This window comes from Pan troglodytes, chromosome 15 (assembly GCF_028858775.2).
Source record: "Pan troglodytes isolate AG18354 chromosome 15, NHGRI_mPanTro3-v2.0_pri, whole genome shotgun sequence".
Classification (NCBI taxonomy): Eukaryota; Metazoa; Chordata; class Mammalia; order Primates; family Hominidae; genus Pan; species Pan troglodytes.
In genome coordinates, this window is record NC_072413.2 from 86,233,727 (window position 1) to 86,250,625 (window position 16,899).

Sequence of the window (16,899 nt, forward strand, 5' to 3'; positions counted from 1 at the left end):
AATAAGACAACAAAGAAGTTGGCCACATCCATTGACTTTTCCTTTCACAATTTCTCTGTAACATGCAATGCTGTTAGATAGCATTTTACCTACAGTAGAACTTTTTTCAAATTGGAATCAATCTTCTCAAACCCTGCCACTGCTTTATCAACTAAGTCGATATAATATTCTGAATTCTCTGTTGTCATTTCAACAATGTTCACAGCATCTTTACCAGGCAGGAGCAGATTCCATCTCAAGAAATCTCTTTCTTTGTTCATCCATAAGAAGAAGCTCCTAATTCATTCAAGTTTTATCATGAGATGCAGCATTTCAGTCACATCTTCACACTCTACTTCTAATTCCAACACATCAGCAGTGGCATCCTCTAGTGAAGTCTTGAACCTCTCAAAGTCATCCATGAGCCTTGGAATCAACTTCTTCCAAACTCTTGTTAATGTTGATATTTTGACCTCTTCCAATTCATCACAAATGTTCTTAATGGCATCTACAATGATGACTCCTTTCCAGAAGATGTTCAAATCACTTTGCTCAGACTCATCAGAGGAATCATTATGTATGGCAGCTACAGCCTTATGAAATGTATTTCTTAAATAATAAGAGTTCAAAGTCAAAATTACTCCATCCATGGGCTGAAGAATGGATGTGGTGTTAGCAAGCATGAAAACAACATTTATCTCCTTGCACCTTACCATCAGAGCTCTCGAGTGACTAGGTGCATTGTCAGTGAACAAAACTATTTTGAAAGGAATCTTTTTTCTGAGTAGTAGATCTCAACAGTGAGGTTAAACTCTTCAGTAAACCATGCTGTAAACAGATGTGCTGTCATCCAGGCTTTGAAGTTCCATTTATAGAAGGCAAGCAGAATCCTTAAGGGCCTTAGGATTTTCTGGATGGTAAACGAGCACTGGCTTCAACATAAAGTCACCAGCTGCATAGCCCCTAACAAAAGAGTCAGCCTATGATTTGAAGCTTTGAAGCCAGGCATTGACTTCTCTTCTGTAACTATGAAAGTCCTAGATGGCATCTTGTAATATAAGGCTGTTTTGTCTATAATGAAAATCTGTTGTTTAGTGTAGCCACTTTCTTAGCTAGACCTTCTGGATAATTTGCTGTAGCTTCTCCACTAGCACTTGCCACTTTAACCTGCACTTTTATGTTATCAAAAGGTCTTCTTACCTTAAATGTCATAAACCAACCTCTGCTAGCTTCAAACTTTTCTTCTGAAGCCTCCTTACCTCTCTTAGCCTTTATAGAACTGAAAAGAGCCCGCTTGCTCTGAATTAGATTTTGGCTTAAGGGAATGTTGTGGCTGGTTTGATCTTCTATCCAGACCACTACAATTTTCTCCATATCAGCAATAAGGCTGGTTCACTTTCTTATCATTCATGTGCTCACTCACTGGAGTATCACTTTTAATTTCTTTCAGGAATTTTTCCTGGCCAGGAACAGTGGCTCATGCCTGTAATTCCAGCACTTTGGGAGGCCAAGGTGGGTGGATCACTTGGGCCCAGAAGTTCAAGACCAGCCTGGGTAACATAGTGAAACCCCATCTCTAGAAAAAAATGTTTAAAAAATTAGCCAGGAATGGTGATGCACACTAGTAGTCTGAGCTACTTAGGGGGCTGAGGTGGGAGGATCCCTTGAGCCCAGGAATCAAGGCTGCAGTGAACCATGATCACACCACTGCACTCCTGCGTGGGTGACACAGAGAGATCCTGTCTCAAAAAAAATAAAACACAAAATTTCCTTTGCACTCACAACTTTGCTAACTGTTTGGCAGAAGAGACTTAGCTGTTGGCCTGTTTCAGAGTTCAAAATGCCTTCCTCACCAATCTTAATTATTTCTAGATTTACATTTAAAATGAGAGACATGCGACTGACTCTTCCTTTCACTTGAACACTGAGAAGCCACTGCAGGGTTATTAATTGGCCAAATTTCAATACCATTGTGCCTCAGGGATCTGGGATGCCTGAATGGCCGGCTGGTGGAACAGTCAGAACACACGGCATTTATTGATTAGGTTCACCATCTTCAAAGGGCATGGTTTGTGGCACCCCAAAACAATGACAATCATCACATCAAAGATCACTGACCACAGATCTCCTTAACAGATATAATCAAAAATGAAAAAGGTTGAAACTATTGTGAAAATTACCAAAATGTGGCAGAGACACAGAGTGGAGCACACGACGTTGGAAAAATGGCACCAATAGACTTGTTCAATGCGGGATTGCCATACACCTTAAATTTGTTTAAAAAAAAAAAACTCAACATCTTCAAAGCACAATAAAGCAAAGCACAATAAAGTGAGATACAACTTATATAGAATGACACCATGAATAAGAGTGGATAGTGGAAGAGGGAAAGGAAATTGAGATGCTAAGTTCACTGACTGCCTTATATGTAATAGCTGAGTGCCAAGAGTTATCATTTAAAGCTGGCAAATCATATAAGAGAAACATAAGCAAATTTAATCATTTAAAAGATGATGTCCACCAAAACTTCGTGTTGGAAAAAGAGAGAAAAGAGATATCATCACCCGTTATAGGGATCGAATACATGCTGGTTAACGAATAGAACACTAAAATTATTATATGCCATTATACTTATAAAGTTAACTCCTAGGCCAGGTGCGGTGGCTCACGCCGGTAATCCCAACACTTTGGGAGGCTGAGGCGGGCAGATCACCTGAGGTCAGGAGTTTGAGACCAGCCTGGCCAATGTGGTGAAACCCCATCTCTACTAAAAATACAAAAATTAGCTAGGCATGGTGGTGGGCACCTGTAATCCCAGCTACTCGGGAGAATGAGGCAAGAGAATCGCTTGAACCCGCAAGGCGGAGGTTGCAGTGAGCCAAGATTGCACCACTGCACTCCAGCCTGGGTAATAAGAGTGAAACTCCATCTCAAAAATAAAATAAAATAAATAAATAAATAAATAAAGTTAACCCCTAAGACAAAAATACAAAACTCACCAAGTGTCAGAAAAAAAAGACACACATACAAAAAATAAGACAAAGACTGATACAGGAAAGAGGTCATCGCTGTTCACTCTATGATCAGCTGCAGAAAGCATTTATCTAGTCAAAATCATGCAGATGTTTCACTTCTATCTAATTAAATATTGGGAAGACAGGAGGACAGGAAAAGAGCCCTTCTGTGATGAGGCAGGCAGGAAGAAGGAACTAATTCCTCATCTTCCACAATGGAAAGTCAAAAAAAATCCCCAAAACTGAAAATTCCAGAAGTAGCACAAGCATGATATTTAAAGACATGGGGATGAATGTTAAAATCAACAATCAAAACAGATGAAAGCAATAGTCTCTGGGAAGATAAGAAAAGGTGAGAGGGTCAGAATGTTACTGTTTTTTGTAAAAAATTTTGTAGAATATTTTGGTTCCTTACTATATAACTTTAATAAGAAGTACAATTTTTAAAATGGAAGTTGAGCTCAAATGAGTAACCCGAGTTCAACCGACCAACTCATATTTTCCATTCTAACCTTTTCATTAGGTTTGCTAGCCTTTCATTCTGGAAAAAGAGATACTTCATTATGCTTTGGCTTTTGTTGAAAGCCACCACAATGACTGCATTAATTTAAATGACAGTGTTTCGTAAGCCTCCTCTGAACCTCAAACTATAGTGTATGCTATGAGGACAAAACACTGACTAAGCGCCCTAACTCAAGATGACCTGCAGAGGAAGAGATATTAGCAAACAAATGGATACCTATGGTCGTAATGACAGTTCCAGCAAAGAAAAAGGCACTGCCGAGGTCCCAGTGGCTGCTGTTGTTGGAAGAGTTTCCTATTGGACTGACTCCCGCATTGTCAGCATCAAGGGCATGCTGCAAAGAAAGGGAAAAAGCATAAGACTCAGTTTAAAAGTTGTGTTTTTTTTTTTCCAAAAAAAAAAAAAAAGGTTCCAATACATTATTCCCCTACTCAAGAACCTGCAGTGATCTAGAGAGAACTGGTTAAGTGGATGAGGGTACCATCCCAAAGCAAAATACTATGCACCCAGTTGTGAAAATCAGAAAATTAGTGTTAAATAGGGGGGAAACGCTAGGATATAGAATATGGTGACATTTATAGAAAGCTTGCAGGCATGGGGTGGCCCAGATTATGCAAAATGCTACAAGTTGCTGTGCATATACACACAAAAAAAATGTCTATAAGAATGTTCACCCAAAGTGGGCATTTCCGCAAGGCAGGATTTTGGTTGCTTTTTCACTCTTTTCTGTCTTGTAAGAATGTTTTACGTTGAGCTTGTTTCCACAGGGCAGGAGTTAAGAGCTATCCTGGCTGTGGCCGTTATTAACTTCAGAACCTTGGGCAAGTTGTTTGAACCTCTCTAAGCCTAGTTTCCTCATTTGCAAACTAGAGATAATACCTTCCCCACAGGGTTGTTGTGAGGATTAAATGAGATGGTCCAAGTAACACCCTTAGCCAAATGTCTGGCTCCCAGTTAGGGTTTACCAAACAGTAGCCAATTTCATGATTGTCATTCCACTCTCCCCCACCCCCACACCACACACACACATCGCTCTTTTTAAAAATAAGCTACAATGACTCCTTGATGATAACTGAATTGGAATTCCATACACCTTAAAATTTCTAACAAACTGGCCACAATGATGACCCATTTTCATCTCACACTGCTATAAATTCCCCACTCTGGGCAGGACACTCCATGACATGTTCCCTGTACTTATGTACCTGTGCCCTCCCACAAACGGTGCCCATCCTTCTGGGTCTAATTCAAGCCCTGCTTCTTCCAGGAGACTTAGTCTATGCATCACTGCTTCACAGTTGCCCCCTTCCCCGAGTTCATACTTCGGCAACAATTAAAGATACGCTAAAAATCCCTCCCTAGCCTCATCACGAGCAGGAGAAGGTAAAAAAACTCCGTAGCAGTTCTTCCTGAGCTGGCCCCTGCCATCTTCTTTCAAGCTAGGGAAAAAGGTAGGACGTGCTGTCATGGCAGCCGAAACACATGCTGTTCACACGGGTGAACTGGGATAAAAAAGCGACAGGTGGAAGCCTTGCAGAGGAGGTGACAGACACAGGAGCTACTTCTAGAACAACAAACAGACACTCTGTTTCTTGGGCAAACCTGGAATAACCCTATGTAGGGAGAGCAAGACACAAATATTGAAACGTAATTACATTTATCCTAAGTAATGCCCATTAAGCTTTGTTAAAACAGGCATACAGTGGTTGTCACAAATCAGATTACAACTGGAAAAGTCAATCATCATTACATTTTGCCTTCTTTCATCTGAGTTATTTCAAACACTCTGAACCAGGGATCAACAACTTTTTCCATTAAGGGTCAGATAGTAAATATTTTAGCCCTGGTGGGCCACATATGGTTCTCTGTTGTATATTTTTCTTTTTTTAAATAATCTTTTAAATATGCAAAAACCATTTTCAGCTCAGGGGTTGTACAAAAAGACGCTGCGAGCTAGATTTGGCAGACTCATAGACAATTGACTGGATGATACAGGGGAAAAAAGCACCTTCTGTCAAGTCGTGAGTCTATTCTTTTCTGCCTCTAAGAGAACATGGAATATTATGCAAGACCGCAGCCGGCCACTGTTTCTAGCAAACCCTGGCACCCTAGAATTTAAAATCTGGCTGCATGGGATGTGTACAGACTGTCTTTGCATAAATCAGCCTAATTGACAATGGTCACATAATCATCATAGGTATGTTCTGCTTTGCTCTAGAGGAGAGACAGATGGTGAGTCCTTTCCACTGGTAGCATCTCCATTTTCACTGTGCCGTATGAGTACCATCAAACCAAGCCACAAAGCCTTCACCAGTGTTTATATCTTCATTATCAATTCAGCTCTGATGAGCCCACTTGGAAATAATACCGCAGGGAGGGCTCTAGGCTTCAGTCACTTAGGTTGCCTCAAATCATACCATCAGTACCTAATATTTACAACTCCTATCAAGCTGTGAAGAGAGGTTAGGCTCACTCAAGTCTCACGGTGCTGAGAATTGCACATAAATGTCATAAGCAAACCCAGCACTGCAAACAAAAACACAGATTTGCATGAAAGACAACGGGGACGATGATTTGTTTCATCAAAAAATCTGAAGAATCCTTTTCAAGTTTCATTTTTCTTGAATTATGCAATTTATAAATATTTAATGTTTACCTATGTAACCCTCAAGGAAAGTGTTTATCAGTTGAAAGGAAAAGGGAACTAACAGTTGTTAAGTGCCTGCCTTTCGCCAGGTGCACTAGAAGCGTCATTCTGTTTTATCCTTTCTACAACTTGTGTGTGATTCCATTCTATCCTTTCCATAACTTGCAAGAAAGTAGTATTATCCCCTACCTTAGAGATGGGGAAACAGGCTCAGGAAACTTAATTAACTTGTCCTAGGTCACCCAGCCAGGAAGTGAAGAGGCCAGGATTCAACCCTGTCTGGCCCAAAGCGGATGGTTTTGCCTTTCCTCTACCTTTGGTACCTAGAATGCATGCTGCCTCCCCCACTCCCATCTTCACCTCCAGACAGATGAGGAAGGAGGATAGCCATTGTCCCAGAATTTAGGCAGAAGAGACCTCACGAGAGATCATTTCTAATTAGACTACTTCCTTGAATATGCAAATGGAGACACCAAACTTCACTTGGCTGTTGAAGCTGATTAGAGATGAGTCTCTCTGTGTTAAAATAAAATTAAAGAATAAATTAATTAAAGTGGGGAAAGGTTGATTTTTATACCCTAAGAGGGAAGGATCAGAGAAAACGGAAAAGCCCTGAAAAAGGAGGACAAGAAGAAATAAAGTGACAAAAAGGGGTGTCAACTGATAGGTGGGACATTCAGGCTCCGTAGCGGCAATGCCCAAGTCTTTGAAGAGCAACTCCATCTAGTATCCAATTTCAGCTGGGTTCTATCTGTGATGTCAATTCCTCTCTCCTGCCAAATCTTCAGTAAAATGGCCAATGCACCCAAATGCCCTGGGGAAGCAGTTTTGTGGAAATTATACATAAGGCTTGTTATGGGCAAAGTAGGGCCACTGATGATCTGAACTAACTCCTTGAGAGCAAGACTCAATGAAAAGGAGAAAAATAAGCTCTCCCACGAGTCACCAAATTTCTGACAAGGCTTTAGAAAGCCCCAATGCTGAGAATGAGGTTTGATTTTCTATCTGGATCTTATGACTCTGAAAAACTCTGGCAAACAACCAGAATTCAAATGAATCAGCAAACTCGGGTTATAACTGACATTACCATTTGAATTGGCAACATCATTTTTAACTCAATAATAATAATTCTAATTGAGTTTACAGTTCTAATTTTTATTAATTTTTGAAGTATTTTCAAATGATCTTAATTGTTTGAGCTCAAGTAAAACATTTTAAAATTAAATGCATTTGCTTTTAAGATTTTTCTCGGCCGGGTACGGTGGCTCATGCCTGTAATCCCAGCACTTTGGGAGGCTGAGGCAGGTGGATCACAAGGTCAGGAGTTTGAGGCCATCCTGCCTAACATGGTGAAACCCCATCTCTACTAAAAATACAAAAATATTAGCCAGGCATGGTGGTGGGCGCTGTAGTCCCAGCTACTCAGGAGGCTGAGGCAGGAGAATGGCGTGAACCTGGGAGGTGGAGCTTGCAGTGAGCCGAGATCGCGCTATTGCACTCCAGCCTGGGCAACAGAGTGAGACTCTGTCTCCAAAAAAAAAAAAAAAAATTATCTGCATTCAGGCTGCAGAAGTGAATGGAGGGCAGCCCATTAGGAATGTATGAGCACACAGATGATGAAATGGCACAACTGAGCTTGGAACAGTTTAGCTCAAAAGATGTTACAGGGTAGAGGTTCAATCAATGTTATTCATTAATTTCAGACTCAGTGAGCATCACTTGTTCACTTACAAGTTCAATCATTATCAAGTTCAGAGAGATCTTACAAGGATCAAAAAATTCACACAGGCAGATAATTCAATAGAGGTAGACAGATAATTAGATATGAGGGGATACTGTAGATAAGAGGGCATTACTTTACATTTTAATTCCATTCCTCCTTGAATTTCCTTTTTAGCCTCTAAGCTGGCATTTCCAGCACCCACTCAGCTACCCAGTAAATGGCACGGGAGTGAATGTTTTAAGTCAACAATAAATAAATGAACAAACTAAACTAATAAATTTAGATATATTATCTTCCCAGAGGTGTGAGAGGAAAACATTTTACTTCTTTCTAAAATTAGACAAACACAAAAGCAACTCAACAACAACAACAAAATAATAATGATTTGTTTCTTTTAAAAAGAGGTGGAGAGCTGACTTGAAAGAGGGCAAGATCTAAAAGATTCTGTGCCCCTCTTTCTCCCTTGTCCTCCCTCCCCCACACCATGCATTAGGACTACCTGACAGGCAGAAGAGAGAAACTGCAACCTCTCACAAAGTGAGGCGGGTCTGTAGCTGATGCGCTTAGAAAGAGAGGAGGAGGAGGTAACTGGACCCCTCACAGGACCCCCCACCACGTTTTCCCCACCAGTTTCCTCCCATCAGGCAACACCAGCTACATGAATCACTGCTCCAGACAGCGTGCGATACCATCATGAGCGTTAGTGCTGCACTGGGATGAATGATGACCCACAGGGGACCACTAACTGTCTGTGGCTTTTCTCCTATGATCTGTGCACTCGGTGAGATCATCTGTTTCTCTGTTTCCTTATGTGCCACCAAAAAGAAAGACAAACAAAGGTGCAGCAGTAATCTCTTGGTTGTCTCAGATTGGCTGAAGAATACAACAGATTCGTGCTTTATGCATGGACGCTAATAGCTGGATGACCAGTTGATTTATTGTCCAAAGCAGGGAACTTGCAAATAAAAAGGTAGCTCTGTTAACAGCTATGCTGGGACCACAGGACAGGTGCAACCCAGGATGTATGGTCATTTTACTAACAGACTGTTTGTCTCTCGAGAAAGGACTTCATCCCAGGGTACAATGGTGGCTGCGTCCACCACGTTCTTACTCCCTGAACGGCACAGTCAGCAAAGGGATTAGGAATTGGAGATTTAGCCAGGGATTGAGGCAGGGTGAGGGCATGAATGTGGAAAGTGGTTTCTAAAGTGTATTAAAAGTGAGCCTATTTTTAGTAGAGACGGGGTTTCACCGTGTTAGCCAGGATGGTGGCGGGCGCCTGTAGTCCCAGCTACTTGGGAGGCTGAGGCAGGAGAATGGCATGAACCAGGGAGGCTGAGCTTGCGGTGAGCCCAGATCGCGCCACTGCACTCCAGCCTGGGGGACAGAGCGAGACTCCGTCTCAGAGAAAAAAAAAAAAAAAAGGGAGCCTATTCCAGCCATTAGCAGTTGGGAGGAAAGCCACAAACTCTGTGAGAAAGGCAACTGGCAGACCACATTCATTACTCCTCAAAAATGCCCCTAATGATTCAAAACCCCAGCAGCAGGGCAGCAACATCTCTCCACCTCCTCACACATTTGTGGCCGAAGAGCCTCGGGTTTGAAGTGGAAAGACAATATTTAATTTGCTTGCCACAATTACTTTTTCTTTCACCTGCTTCAGAAGTATTTCACATATAAATATTCCACAGCCACACAAGTGAATCTTCCAAGGGCAAGGTGAGTTCACAATATTTCAAACAACCATGGGAGGGTCTTAGAGAGGATTTCTGGGGCCACACCCAGTGAGGCACTTTTGTGGCTGATTCAGAGATGTCTTGGATTCAGTGCAGAGGGAGACAGTGGAAGCACCTCATACATTACTCTTGCAACAGGGAAAGTTCTTGGATAAAGCGGTAACCATTCAGCCTTGCAAGCTGTTCAGCTTCTCTGAACCTCGGTTTCCTCATCTATAAAATGAGGGACTAATACCTTCCATGCAAGGTTGTTGTCAGAGTTGTCTAAAAATGAACATAAGACTTCAGGCACTGTGCCTTGTCATTTCTTATTCAGGAGTATTAGTAACAGGAACCCTTTCGGAGCACTTCCTAGAGTACAGATTAACTCAGCCCTGGTGAGGACCTAGTACAGTGGGCAACACTGCTGCCCCCAAGGGACTCATGACACTGAGAATGGTAAAGTGCTGTGTGTACAGTACACATCTGGTGCGCAGCAAAGCTAGCAAACAATGCTCTTAGAATTGTCAACAGGAAGTTCACCATCCTGAACTCTGCAAAGGCGCTTCTCTCTACCTTGAGTTCTTTTCTTTCTCTATCTCAGACGCACAGCTTCCCACATCTGGGAAGGGCAGGCTGGCTCACACCCAGCCTGGGACACCCAGCTACCTGCAATAGGACGAAGGGAAGAGAATGCAGGCTGACGCACGTGTGCCTTTACCTCCCACCCAGACACAGCCAATATGGCAGTCAAGCCTGGGCTGACCTGAGTGGACACGCCCCAATCAAGTGGCCTTCCTAACTGCCACACCACCTCAGAGTCCCTCATAAAAAGCAGACCAGACCATAAAAAGGTAAAGAAAGAGGCACCTTCAGTGCTGTGGTGGATATTACAATGACGTGTATTTTCCTACTGCCCTAAGTACCCAGTTATGTGCAAATATTAGCCTTTCCTCAGGTCCTCAGGGAGCCAGGCAGCAAGTTTTCATTAGAACTTTACAGCCTAGATATAAATCTAAAGTGAAGGCCACTGGCAGAAAGGACAGGGCAAGTGGAGAATCTGTTTGGAGAAGAGGAGAGAGAAACCCAGGATGGGCTAGCATGCTTGCTCATGGCGTATGGTCTTAGACACGCTAGCTTTCCTTGCTACCACAAGTTAATCCCTTACAATGGGGATTTCTGAGACTCAATTCATTAGCCCCTTGGGTATTCGCTAACGACTAATCTATCTAAATATTATCTTATGAGACCAGGCCATATTTGGGGGCACTCTTGTAGCTTCCAAATTGTGCCTTATGATGGAAAATGCATTTCCTCTGTCTCTCTTTGACTATATGGAAGGATGAAATAAGACAAATTTTAAACCACGAGGAAAGTATCAAGTCCACTAAGGAATCAGGGATAGATGTGTATACTTTGATATGATCAATAAACTTTCAGACTAACAAGCTGTCACTCTTTCATCTCAGTTTGGACTTACACTCTACAGGCAGAATAACAAATTTGCCAACTGATGTTGAAAAATTGCCCTGGTCCTGAGGAGGGCGTCTGATATATGCCTTGCTCTCTCTGCACTTGAGATCATTCCCATTAAAAACGGGTCTATCCAATTTCTATTTTTAAAAAACTGTACTGGACTACAAAAGCAGCTACAGGAATTCTGATTCATTACACTGTGCACTAAATGGAAGGTTACTATTCCTTCCATTGCCATTGCATTGAACAGAGCCTGAAATTTAATATTTAGATGATTAATAACATCATGAAAAAGAGAGGCTTCTGCTATCTTGTTTTTATTGTAGCTATTTACCTTAGGGTTCTTTGTTGCTTTTGAGTGATCAATATTAATCACAAATTAAGATTTCATTTCCAGCTGGGCATGGTAGTTCATGCCAATAATCCCCATACTTTGGGAGGCTGAGACAGGAGGATTGCTTGAGCGCAGGAGTTCAAGGCCAGCCTGGGCAACATGGCAAAATCCCATCTCTACAAAAAATACAAAAATTACACAGGTATGGTGGTGCATGCCTGTACTCCTAGCCACTCGGGAGGTTCAGGTGGGAGGATCGTTGGAGCCCAGGAAGCAGAGGCTGCAGTAAGCCATGATCGTGCTACTTTACTCCAGCCTCCACAGAGCAAGACTGCCCTTTACAGAACAAGATTCTGTGCCAAAAAAAAAAAAAATCATTTTCTGTGCCTCCTTAAGAATGAGTCACCAAATCTCCCGTGAGCATAGTTTGATAAGGGGAGAAACAAGGAAGTGCAGACAATGCTAGAAACTTCAGGGAAAGTTCTAGAATACTCCTAAAATTAATCATAGCTGCCAGCACTTGCAATGTGGCAGACTCTGCCTTATTATCCTATTTAGTCCTCACAAAATCCTGTGAGGTTATAGTAGTTAGGAAGTGTCAGAGCTGAGACTGGTTAAAAGTCCTCTCTTTTAACTCTAGCCTTCTATCTTCCACGAATAGTTCTCTGTTCACCTTCTAAACATTTTTCTAAAGCTCATCTGTCATGTCACCTTCTTCCAACTAAAAAAAAGGACAACATAGAGAAGTCATAATTTGTATGTCTCATCTCCATTTTTAAAAAAACAAAAGGTTAAACACTCACTTACTGAGGAAAGTTAAGCTGCACCAGCAGGCTTTTCATCTCTTCTGCCCATTTCCATAGAGAAGGAAGGAAAAATAAATGTTCCCAATATAAAGTGACAAGCTACTCTTAATTGCAGACCTGAATGATAACCCATGGACATTGGTTTTAGATCGAAAAGGGTGACCCAGCTTCAACACCTTATGTTAGGACACAAAGCCCTGTCACTCTAAAGGACAACCAGGAGGTAATCACGACTCTCTGCAGTTGACTCACAGGTGAATGAAGGTCCTCTTGGGGGTCCCATAGGTTGAGTCAGAGACTCCTGCTCTGTGACTAAGGACTTGAGTGCTTCCTTGTCTTCTAGAACCAGTCTAGTAACCAATAGCTACTGGGCTGTAACTATCCACTAGAGTAGAGCATCATGGCTAAAAAGCATGGATTCTAGAGCCGGACTGCCTTGGCTGGATCACAGTTCCACCTCTCACTTCAGCTTGGGCAAGTTATTTAACTTCTCTGTTCCTCTGTTGCTTACCCCACTTCATAGGATCAACGTAAAATTTAAATGAGTTACTACACATAAAGCATTTAGAGCAGTTCCTGTCCACAGTAAGCACCATGCCAGAATTGGCTAGCGATATAATTAATACTGAACCTCAAGCTCCCTGAGGACAGGGTGGAGGCATCTTGCATTTTTTATTGTTTTTTAATCGCTAGAGCCAAACATAGCACCTGCTTCATTATAGGTACTAAGTAAATATTAGTTATATAAATGAATACATTGTATTGTGATAAGTAATAAGAGCAATTGTAGGAACGAGACACCATCAAAATCTCATTATTCCATAATGTATACAGCCACACTCTAAAGGAGAACAAACCCATGCACATTTGGATAAAAATGCAGTCACAGGAGCATTCACTTCTGGGTTTTGGTTTTATTTTTATGGGAGTTTTTTTAGAACATTGAATTCTCATTTGCAAATTCATTTTCCAGTGGCATGCCAATTTCCATTACCTCTTTAATTTCTGGCTTAAAAGCTTTAGATCTCCTTCACTAAACAGTGATGAAATCAATAACCCCAGGGATAGAAACAGTAATAATAATGACTCGGAGGCCTGTAGACACAGGCTGGGGGCTGCAGGCCTGATCTTGCACACATTGAAGCATCTTTTGCGTGACTGCTTTGCTGGTGAAAGGGCAGCTCTTCTGAATTCAAAGCAACAGCCAGGAGGAGTCACTTCAACTCAGAATTGTGCCCCTGGGCTCAAAGAACCCGAACCTGCACTCTCCAGAGCTCACCTGCTGCCTGAGCTGCTACCTAAACTTCCTGGACTAAAGACTGCTTGAAATAGGGGATGGCCCAGGGCAGACAAACAGAGGGCTGCTCTAGATCTGCACTCTGAAGTCACAACAAGGATTTCCATGAACATCTCAGGTGCCGTGCTTTCCAACACGCTGCTTTCCTAAAAATCCTTATGTCCCTAAATAGGGAAATACGTAAAGCTTCGATGGCTATAGATACCAAGGGAATCTGCTCATGCATAAAGAAGACAACAAGGTGAGTTTTTGTCTTAGCTGGGTGTGGTGGCACACCCCTGTAGTCCCAGCTTCTCAGGAGGCTGAGACAGAAAAATCACTTGAATACAGGAGGCGGATCCAGAGAAGTACTATTGACAACCAGACCAAAAAGAAAAGACTTGTAAAACAGAAACAAAAGAATGTTTTGCTTTCCTTCTGTGAAAGTTCTAAATGAAGGGCTCTTGGTCTTCAAACAGATACAAAGGCTGGGCACAGTGGCTCATGCCTGTAATCCCAGCACTTTGGGAGGCCGAGGTGGGCAGATCACAAGGTCAAGAGTTCAAGACCAGCCTGGCCAATATGATGAAACCCCGTCTCTACTAAAAATACAAAAATTAGCTGGGCGTGGTGGTGCACACCTGTAGTCCCAGCTACTAGGGAGGCCGAGGCAGAAGAATCGCTTGAACCCAGGAGGTGGAGGTTGCAGTGAGCTGAGATCATGCCAAGGCACTCCAGCCTGGGAGACAGAGCAAGACTCTGTCTCAAAAAAAAAAAAAAAAAAAAAGAACAGACACAAAAAGCACCATTCCTTCATTCCTCAAGCCTTTAGCATTTTCTATTGGCCAGCCACTGTGTCAGGCAGAAGGGATATATTGATAAAAGACATAGATTCAACTTCAAAGAGCTCACAGTCATGGAAAGAGGACAGAGAAAAGTAAAGGTCATCCAAGAGAGTCTAGCAAATGGGGGGCAAATGGGGCCAAGCAGGACACGACCCAACATAAAGGGCCCATAAAGGCTTCCCCCAAGAGTTGAGTTTTGGCACCACTGAGGACAATTGAGTTCAGAAGTCCAGAGCAAAACACTTAGCAGAGTGCCACAGTTGCCACTCCATAAATGTTTAATTATTGAATTAATGAACAAATAACTTAAAACCCTTTGGGTTTATACAAAGAACCAAAATGGCAATGTACTGATTGACCAGATTATATCACTCTGCTACTGAAAACATAACTGTAAGCTTCACAGTGCTCTTAAGATAAAATTCAGAATCAGCCCCTGCGTGGTTTGGCTCCTGCCTGTCTCCAGCCAAATTGCTTTCTAAGTTCCCTTTGCTAAATGCCCTTTGGCCACATTTGCTCACTTCTCTCAAGTCCTCAGCCATGGCATGTTGCTTCCTCCCATCCAGGGCCTTGACTCAGCCCTCTCTGCCTGGAATCTTTGTCCTACTAAATCAGTTCTCCTCTTTGGGTGTCCCATAGCTCTAGCTCCCTCTCCTTTGCAACTTTCATCTGGCTTTTAGTTACAATTATTTGTGTAATAACATGCATAAGGTTTGGCTCTCCCACTGTCTATAAGTAGGGTCACTATATATTTTATATTTCAAACCAAGACACTTTTTTTTTAATATAGATGGGGTTTTGCCATGTTGCCCAGGCTGGTCTCAAACTCCTGAGCCCAAGTGATCCGCCTGCCTCAGCCTCCCAAAGTGCTGAGATTATAGACATGAGCCACCACGCCCAGCCCCAGGACACTTTTGAGAGAGAAAGGGGCACTATTAACAATTACTCCAGAACCACAAAACCTGGGACATTTGGTCATCCTAGTTATAAGCTCCAAGAAGGCAGGGATCATGTCTGTCTTTTATTCACCATTACATCCCAGCATCTAGCACAGTAGGCAATCAACAAGTTTGTTGAATGAAAGAATGAATGAGTGAGTGAGCAAATGAGTAAGTGAGTGAGCAAGTGAGTGATTCGGGTCTTGGCAGAAGGGCAGAGCCACGGCCTTGGGAAATGTTTATGGGTCATGCAAATTACCAAGGAGATTACCAACATCTCCTTGGTTATGGAGAGAACAGTTTGGCAGTTCATAATATCTAGTCCTCTCATCTGCAGAATAGCAGCTTTGGTTGCCATGACATCAAAGGTTCATACCCAGGACCACAGCACAATACCCACTCCTCATATGCCGCTGCCCACATCTTAGACTAAATCCTTCTCCACTAAAGCATGGTAGAGTCAGGCCCAATGCGCACAGCCAATAAAATGAGTCAGTAAGCCAGAGGCCAACAATCTGGCACCCCAGCCTTGTCATGGAGGCTCTCTGTATGTCAGAAAGGTTACAAATACAGGGAGAGGACAGGAGAGAGAGCTCTGCGTTAGAAGGCAAGCACTAACTGTCACAAAGGAGCCTGTTCATCATGTTGTTTGAGTGGGTTTTCCCTTCGTCAGGAGGAATTTGTCTTGATCCAATTATGTACTCTCTAAGCCCACCGTGTCAAGCCAAGGAGAGTACGATTAAGAGAGTGTGGCCTCTGGAGTCAGAGAGATCTAGCTAGACTCAAGTCCTGCTTTGGTCACTAGCTAGATGCAAGAACTTTACCCTCTGTAAAATGGGGCAGCAACAGTGGCCACCTCTTGGTGCAATGGAGAGAGGCAAATGAAGCTAAGTAATATATGTAAACTCTCTAGCACCCAGCCAGCACAGAATCAGTGCCTAATAAATAATGCTAACTGGAAAGAGTCAGGGGAGCAGGGGATAGGGAAGGATTTGTTAAAGGGGACATAATTACAGCAAGATAACAGGAATAAATTCTAGTGTTCTATACCACTGCAGGATGGACTACAGTTAACAATAATCTAGTATATAGTTTCAAATAGCTAAAAGGAGGATATTGAACGTTCCCAACACAAAGAAATGATAAATGTTTGAGATGATGAATATGCTAATTTCCCTGATCTGATCATCATACATTGTAGGTATGGAAACATCACGAGGTACCTCATAAATACATACAATTATTATAGGTCATTTTTAATTTTTTAATGAAAAAATAATAAATCTTGCCAAATAATACTCATCAAACACAGTACTGAGCAAAGTATCTGAAACTCTATTTGGAAAGGATTAAAAAAAAAAATCCTTAGCCGGCACAGTGGCTCACACCTGTAATCCCAAAACTTCGGGAGGCTGAGGTGGGCAGATCACCTGAGGTCAGGAGTTTGAGACCAGCCTGGCCAACCTGGTGACACCCTGTCTCTACTAAAAATACAAAAATTAGCTGGGGTGGTGAAGTAGCCTGTAATCCCTGCTACTTGGGAGGCTGAGGCAGGAGAATCACTTGAATCCAAGAGGCAGAGGTTGCAGTGAGCTAAGATCTCACCATTGCACTCCAGTCTGG

General features: G+C 42.4%; 1 protein-coding gene across 3 annotated transcripts in view; it reads right to left on the reverse strand.

Annotated features, from left to right (window-relative positions):
- KCNK10 (potassium two pore domain channel subfamily K member 10) overlaps positions 1-16,899 on the reverse strand; it is a 146,251-nt gene that overhangs the window by 56,327 nt on the left and 73,025 nt on the right. For all 3 annotated transcript variants that reach the window (XM_054666210.2, XM_001136938.7, XM_016926536.4), the window contains exon 3: positions 3,733-3,850. In XM_054666210.2, the coding sequence (XP_054522185.1) occupies positions 3,733-3,850 (118 nt within the window). The remainder of the gene's footprint in view (positions 1-3,732; positions 3,851-16,899) is intronic.